This window comes from Globicephala melas, chromosome 3 (assembly GCF_963455315.2).
Source record: "Globicephala melas chromosome 3, mGloMel1.2, whole genome shotgun sequence".
NCBI lineage: Eukaryota > Metazoa > Chordata > Mammalia > Artiodactyla > Delphinidae > Globicephala > Globicephala melas.
The window spans coordinates 77,473,854-77,482,149 of record NC_083316.1 but is presented as its reverse complement, the minus strand read 5'-3'; the positions used below and the strand labels follow the sequence as shown (position 1 = coordinate 77,482,149).

The window sequence follows — 8,296 nt, the reverse complement described above, 5'->3', positions numbered from 1 at the left end:
GTGGGGAGGGCACTCGATAATGCTGTTTAAGTCTCTGATTCCAGTCTCCTGGGCCAGTTCTATCTTTCTTTTTTCAAGCTTTAATAACATAAGCCAATGTATTTCCTTTTTCTTGTTTAAGCTAGTTTTAGTTAGGATACAGCTCTTTGTCTTTTGAAACCAAAATAATTTTGATTCATCCAAGATTACTTTTGTTTTGATAGACAAAAATGTTACATGTATCAAATGATTCTGTTTATACCACTACTACTTGGGACTAATTCAAGGGGCGGGGAGAGATAATATGGGTAAACTTCAATTAAGAATAAATTTATTCTAAACGTGAGACACCTGAACCAGTGTCAAAGATCACTGAGGAATATTAGAAAGCAGAATAAAGATTCATACTGAAAGACGAGAGAGTCAAAAATTCTCAGTTCCAAGAACGAAAAAGAAGTAAGTTCTATGAACTAGATCAGTGGACTACCATCAATTTCAGAACAAATTATTAAAGTTTTGTTTTTTATTACTCACAAAATAAATTTTGATCACTGACACCCAGCATGACATAGAGTCAGTCCTATAGCCACTATATATCTGGACTTCTGCATATCATGTGACAAGGTCTTTTTGCTTTCCTTTTGAACAGTCACCGGCAAGATAAATTTGTGACTGATTCTAAAGCATAATGATTATTAAATCAATTAACTTGTAGGGAAGTTTCTAATGGTTCTATCTTTTCTCCTGTCTTTTAATTAATTAATTTAAATCTTTTTATTAATAACTTGAATGAAGATACTAATGGAAAGTTGACTACATTTGTATATAGCATAAAGCTAGGAGCAAATCAATGGATGAAAAAATCAAGATTCCAAAAATCCTGAGAGGCTGAAACTCAACAAGGAAAATGCTTAACCCCCTGCCTCTATATACACAGATAACAAAAACATAAAAACTGTGCAAATCAGGATGGAAATGTAACTTAATAGCAGCACATGTGACTACAAATAGAGATTCTAGTAAATTATTTGTTCAATAAGAAAAAAGTAAAGCTAACTCAGTTTTAGGCTATAGTGGCAAAAGGATAGTTTCCAAAAAGAGGTAAAATTCTTGCTCTAATCAAGGTTTGGCCAACTATATTACATTTAATTCTGGGTACCATATTTTTAAAAGTGTGGTAAAAAGACCCTGTTCAGACAAGAGTAACCAGGATGCAAAATCATTAAAAAGATTGGGGATGTTTAACCTGGAGTAGAAAAAACTTAGAAGCAAAATAATCTGTCTTCCAGGTCAGAAGAGCTGTCATAAAGAAAAGAGCTTGAGACCTATCAGTGTGGTACTATAGGGCAAAGTTAGCATGACTAGAGGCAGGTAATGAGGGAAGATTTATGTCATTATAAGGAAGGGCTTTGTAACTATTTGAGCCAACCCAAACCAAAGAATGGGCTGTTTTGGGAGACCTTGAATTACTTAACCACTTGATAGAAATACTCCTTTTTCTAAAAATTTCAATTTTATTGGAGTAGAGTTGACTTACAATGTTGTGTTAGTTTCAGGTATACAGCAAAGTGATTCAGTTATACATATACATACATTCATTCTTTTTTAGATTATTTTCTCATATAGGTTATCACATAATACTGAGTAGAGTTCCCTGTGCTATACAGTAGGCCCTTGTTGGTTATCTATCTTATACATAGTAGTGTGTGTGTGTTCACCAAATTCTTGATTTATCCCTCCCCCCTTCGACGTTTCCACTTTGGTAACTATAAGATTGTTCTCAATATCTGTAGTCTGTTTCTGTTTTGTAAATAAGTTCATTTGGATCTTTAATTTTTTATTAGACTCCACATATAAGTGATATCATATGATATTTGTCTTTCTGTGTCTGACTTACTTCACTTAGTATGATAATCTCTAGGTCTATCCATGTTGCTGCAAATGGCATTATTTCATTCCTTTTTATAGCTGAGTAATATTTCATCATATATATGTACAACATCTCCTTTATCTGCTCAAATCAATAAAATTATAAATGAAAAAGAAGTTACGACTGACACCACAGAAATACAAAGGATCATAAGAGACTACTACAAGCAACTATATGCCAAAACAAAAGGACCACCTAGAAGAAATGGACAAATTCTTAGAAAGATACCATCTTCCAAGACTGAACCAGGAAGAAAGAGAAAATATGAACAGACCAATCACAAGTACTGAAACTGAAACAGTGATTAAAAAACTTACAACAAACAAAAGTCCAGGACCAGATGGCTTCACAGGCCAATTCTATCAAACATTTAGAGAAAAGTTAACTCCTATCCTTCTGAAACTCTTCCCAAAAATTGCAGAGGAAGGAACACTCCCAAGCTCATTCTATGAGGCCACCATCACTGTGACACCAAAACCAGACAAAGATACCACACACACACAAAAATTACAGGCCAATATCACTGATGAACATAGACGCAAAAATACTCAATGAAATACTAGCAAAACGAATCCAGAAATACATTAAAAGGATCATACACCATGATCAAGTGGGATTTATCCCAGGGATGCAAGGATTCTTCAATATATGCAAATCAATCAGTGTGATACACCACATTAACAAACTGAAGAATAAATACCATATGATCATCTCAATAGATGCAGAAAAAGCTGCTGACAAAATTCAACACCCATTTATGATAAAAGCTCTCCAGAAGTGGGAATAGAGGGAACTTACCTCAACATAATAAAGGCCATAAATGTCAAACCCACAGCTAACATCATTCTCAATGGTGAAAAGGACGATTCCTGAGGAGTGTTATGTATTTAGGGACGTGTTAACTAGACCAATGCTTCTCAAACTTTAATTGCATGTGAATCGACATGGACTAATTAGAAAAACTGATTCTGATTCAGTAGTTTTGGGGTGGGGCTGAGAGACTAAATTTCTAACAAGCTCCAAAGTGATGCCTGTCATGTGGTATATGGACCACACTTTGAGAAGCAAGGAACCAGATAACTTGTTAAGGTTACTTTTTGATACTGAGAGTCTATAATTTTCATTAAAAAAAATACACTTCAGGAACAAAGAAAGCAGTTATGTACTGTGTTTTCCGTATGAAAATGGCAGTGTTTGAGCACATAGAGGAAGCAGGAGCATTGCCTGGAGACAGAAGCAGCCATACTACAAAACTACAAAACAGTAAATGCATATTTTTAAGGAACCTGTTCTAAGGTAAGAAAAATTGTTAATAAATACTTGTACATGACTACATTTAATTATCCACTTTCATTAGAAGTGACGAGTCATGTTCAGTAATCAGAATTAATAGCACTCATTTCTTCAATTTTAATAATCCAAATCTATATTAAATTCAAGACTTTAAGCGTTTGTCTAGTTCACTCAACAGAAGTCCTTTATAATTATCCAACCACTTCAGAGCCTTTCAGTGTACTGACTTTGCTTTATTATTCTCTTACCTTCATTTCTATAGATTAGGGCTTTCCAGCTGGTAGAACTATAGATGTCCCTCAAGATATTCGGTCTTCTTATCCTTTGGGAAGGCCAGCCAAGTAGTTTGATCCTGGGCTCCTGGGAAGAAGACCCAACCAGATTGACAATTAGTCAATCACGATTAGTGAGTGACACCTAGCACTCATTAGTCTGGCCTCAAGACATTGAGCTCAACCAAGCCAAGTGTCTATCATCTTGATATCAACTTCAGCAACTTGCTGCAAGCATGTCCGTTTTTATCTTAGGAGAAGGCTCTGTGGATCTGTTGGAGAAGTTCAGGTCTTAAGTGCTTCACTAGCATAGCATGTCCACCAAAATTTGGCCATGGGAGGATAGACAATGAGAAAGAAAGAGGTTTTTGGCAGGTGTGTCTTTAGGTGGTGATCCCGATATCAGTCTTCCCACACATTAAATACTTTTATCCATTTGTGGCAAAGTAGGTGCATGGTAACATCTCTAAAAGGTATGTGTATTTTTCAATTTAGAAAAATGATTTTGTAATACTTGACATATAAAGTTTAGGTAAATTCTAAATCTATAGCATCCTCTTATGAAATTCCAATGGTAAATCTCACAAGGAGCTAAAAGGAAGAGTTGCTATATTTAAAATCAAATGTTGCAAATTGTTTAATGGTTGTAAAACTTGTTTCAAAATTTTTATTCTCTTGTACAAAATTTTTTTTTCATTGACAGCAACCATCAACAATTCAAAAAGACTTACTGTTTTGATTAGAAATGGTATATAGGCTTTCAAGCATAAAACCTGAGATAAAAAGTTATATTGATGGAAGTATATTCACAGTTCTCAATTTAATGTTATCTATATTCAATTTTAATATATTGCTCCAAATATTGTATTTTATTTTCTTGTCAAAACTGTATCATATAAAAAAATGTAATGAATACCTTTACTAAGTACCATACAGATATTCCCAAATTTCCTCCAGTTTTACCCCAGTGTGTCATACAAATATTGTTAATTTTCTATTTGGGGGAACACTGCTATAGGCAGATTTCCCTCTATAATATGTTCTGTTACCAAATATCTTCTAGTATACGGACTAATTAATTATATATTTGTCTTAATATATAGCTACTATTACCCAAAGAAAACAGGTAAGTCTACATAACAATTGGAAAATGTTAAACCTAAGTTATTTCCTCACTCCTTCTCCCATGCCTCTTGAAAAAAAACCTGGAATATTATTCTGGAGGGCTAGCAATGCTCTTTTTCTTGACCTAAATGGTTATATAGTGTTCACGCTGTGATAAATCATTGAGCACCTGGCTTTGTGCACTTTAGTGTACACAGTTTATTTCACTGTAACAAAAGGTTTAAACATTTTGTTTTCTAAGACTAAAGAGATACAGTCTCCTCTGAACATATTCTTACTTCCTGTTCATAATAGCCTTGCTCTTATTACTTTCCAAGAAAACCTAATAAATGATTAACTGTATCACTGGGCAGTTGGGAGCAGTCATGAAAGGCATGACACTTACTTAATAATTCATAATAGAAACACAGTCCTCCTCAGTTTCTGAATTATCCTGTTTTCTACATAAATTAATCAGATGAATCAAATGCTGTTAAAACCAACTTAAGGGTGATAATTGGCTCTTCTAATTCATGATATAAAATATGACAGTGATGGGCCTGCTATGATCCACATAGCAGGATAAGACTAGCCCTTGATATGACAAAGTTAAGATGAATTCTACATCTATTTTCACCCTCCAGCCTCGGTAAACATTCATTTCTTCTGCATCCCAGAAACTGTGGCAAATAAGGTCCATCAGATAAGATTCACAGAATTTCAAAATAAATTACTGATATATATATATATATATATATAGTATATAGTTTGGATGGGGAGATTATCGTTTTACTGTGAGAATTTAGTTTGCCCTATTAAATATATCAACCAAATGTTTACTCCAGGTGTGTAGGGTGCTCCGTTTAAGACAAATTCTTCATTACTGAGACACTGGCCTCGCTAACGATTTACTTGAACTGTCAAATTCACAGTAAATTTTTAATAATATTTATTAAATAATATTAAATATTTATTAAATAAATAATATTAAATATTTAAAAATATTTAATAATGAAACACCATTATTAAATATTTGCCACAAGTTTCCTTTGCTTTGCTAGCACACAGTTAGCATCTGTCTGTTGTGAGAATGAAACACCCTAGAGAGCTTGAGGCCACAACTCAGGCTGAGGCACGAAGAGAAAAGAAGACAGTTCACCTAGCCATCAACGTTCACACACGTGAATTTACGGAGCTGACAGAAGAACTGTCAATCTGAGCCCATTCTACAGCACCTCATGTGAGAGTTACATTATAGTAATAGACTTAACTGCATCACATGGCTTATTAACGTTGGAATTTGTTTTTGTTAAGAAGCTTTATGTTTAAAGAAATTATCAATCTACTCCACATTTCTGCAAACATGGAGGCAAATGCATTTCTCAGCCTTATCCTCCACCAAGCCTCCATCTCACTTGCTTCCGGTAAAAAGTTCTCTCTTGCTTCCTTTCTCCACAAGCTCATATGCTTTCTTCCACTCTTATCTCTTTTCTTCTTTTAGAATAGGCTGCGCCCCCCGGCGGCTGTGAGCTTAAAAAAAGAAAAAGACCTTTCGAAGGCAAGACTTTGAATCCCCTGCAATTTTACTTTTGGGCTGAGACCGTCGCTTTCCCGCGAACTCCGACGGAGGTAGTCACGATCATTACCTAACCGTCCTTCTCCCTTGAGGTCAATTTCTTATTTTTCCATTTTAAAGAGAGGAAAGGCACCAGTCAAAAGAGAAACAGTTTGGTTCTAGGCGGTTGCGGGAGGACGACAGTTTTTGGAGCTCAGAAGGGCAGCTCCAGCAACCAGCGCTTGTGGCGCTGTCCATTCCTCGGTGCTGAATGGAGATCCTGGCATTTCCCGCCAGGTTCAACCCCTCAGGATCAGAATAGGTTCAGCCACAGTGCACTGTACCCATTTCCCTGTTCTGGGGTGGGGGGGAGGGGTGGGTGGCGGGGAGAACCATTTAGACGTCTGCTTATTCTCCTTCCACGGGAAAACACCCTTCCACAAAAAGAAATTGTGCATTTTATGGGAAAGTAATGGCATAGCTTCAGTTCAACACCAAAGTGAAGAGCTCTACTGAAGGAAGAATGGAAAGTTCAGAGTTAATGAAACCTGCTCTTTCTCTCCCTGAGTCAACACAACAGCACTTGGGTCCCTACACTCCCTTGTTTATAAATAAAGGAAATAATTTTCTGTTTTTAAAAATCATGTGAATAAAAATAAATAAAATTTTAAAATCACGAGATTAATCATTTTTTTTCTGATAAGGACTGTAAAGTGGGTGGTAGTGGGTCCTGCAATATCTGGAATAGAATTTTAGATATTGTTTTACTGAGGTTGAGAAACGGAGGAGAGAAGGATGTAAACTTGTTAACTAAGGTGGTTTGAACGGCTAAAAATACGTTTTTAAAAGTATTGTTTTAGCATTGTCTTCCAGAAGTGCTCGTTTGTCCCAGGCGATTTAGGTTAGAATCCGGGCAGTAGAAGCTTCCCTTCTCTCTGCCCTCCCAGCCTCTGTCCGATCTGAAAGACTGAAAAGCCCTGTTCTTCATAGCAGGTGCCGATATCCACAGGGCCGTTATAAGAATCCTCCTCCCTCCCTTCTCCTCTTACACAAGATAATCAAGTAAAGATAAAGAAAACGGACAGAAGGGAAGGAAAATGTGCTGCACGCCAGATCTTTGATTCGTGGTAGTTATATTCAAATGGGGCACTTCTCTTTGAGAAGTGAAGGTGTTCCTCACGGCTACAGAATTTACAATCAGAACGGGAGCAGACTTAACCGATACGAGCAAAGGTTTCCTTCCTTTTCTTCTCTGCTGCTTATTTTAGCCGCTTCTCCATCCCGCTGGGAATACCATCCAGATCTTAGTCCAGGTAGATCTGACGTCAAGAGATGGCTTTCGTAGATTTGACGTGTAAACACTGATTTCCATTCCGACTCGGAAGGGCTGGGGCTCCACTCTGCCGGGAGACCGGGAGACCGGGAGACCGAAGCGCTGCACTGAGCGCTCGCCGCCGCCCAGCCTCTCCTGCGCGTCTCTGTCTTGTCTCAGAACAACCGGGAGCGAGAAGTGGTCCAGAGCCGGAGGGTGGAAGGGGCGATCCTTTCTGGCTTTTCTATCTTGCTTCTCATTCCCCCTCTCCTTCCCACTCGTGTGCGAGCGAGTGGGAGAGCCATGGAGCCAAGAGCCTGGACTCTGCAGTGTACTGCTTTCGCTCTCTTTTGCGCTTGGTGTGCATTGAATAATGTAAAAGCGAAGAGGCAGTTTGTGAATGAATGGGCGGCGGAGATCCCCGGGGGACCGGAGGCAGCCTCCGCGATAGCCGAGGAGCTGGGCTATGACCTTTTGGGTCAGGTAAGAGTTTGCACTTTCAAAAAACTTTCTGGGGCTCGAGGGGACTGGCGGGACTGGAGCGTAATCTCCCATGTGGGAGTCCCAGGTTGCACTCTCCTGAGCACAGTGGCAAGGAGCGGGAGCTTCTCCAGCTCTCGGCCCTGGCGCGCTTGGAGAAGGCTTGCCTTATTTATTGTTTGGGCTGGGCGCAGCCAGGCAGAACCAAGCCGCTGCAGCTGGGTACAGCTTAGTCTTGCTGCTGTCCGCTCTGGAATTGAAATCCGTTCCCGCGCGGTTTGGAAGAAAAATCCCTCCACGCTTGTTCACGGAACTTGAGATGCACGCAGGCTCTTACTAACCAGTGCCCAGAGGAGAGGCAGTGCGCTCTG

At 38.4% G+C, this 8,296-nt stretch overlaps 1 protein-coding gene across 2 annotated transcripts in view; it reads left to right on the top strand.

The window, feature by feature from the left end:
* Positions 1-7,181: 7,181 nt before the first annotated feature.
* The window catches only part of PCSK1 (proprotein convertase subtilisin/kexin type 1), a 43,327-nt gene continuing 42,212 nt past the window's right edge, over positions 7,182-8,296 (top strand). Inside the window, exon 1 of one of the 2 annotated variants that reach the window (XM_060296029.1) lies at positions 7,182-7,928. In XM_060296029.1, the coding sequence (XP_060152012.1) occupies positions 7,749-7,928 (180 nt within the window). In that variant the 5' untranslated portion in view covers positions 7,182-7,748. The remainder of the gene's footprint in view (positions 7,929-8,296) is intronic. The other variant, XM_030848191.2, reaches the window with a different exon arrangement.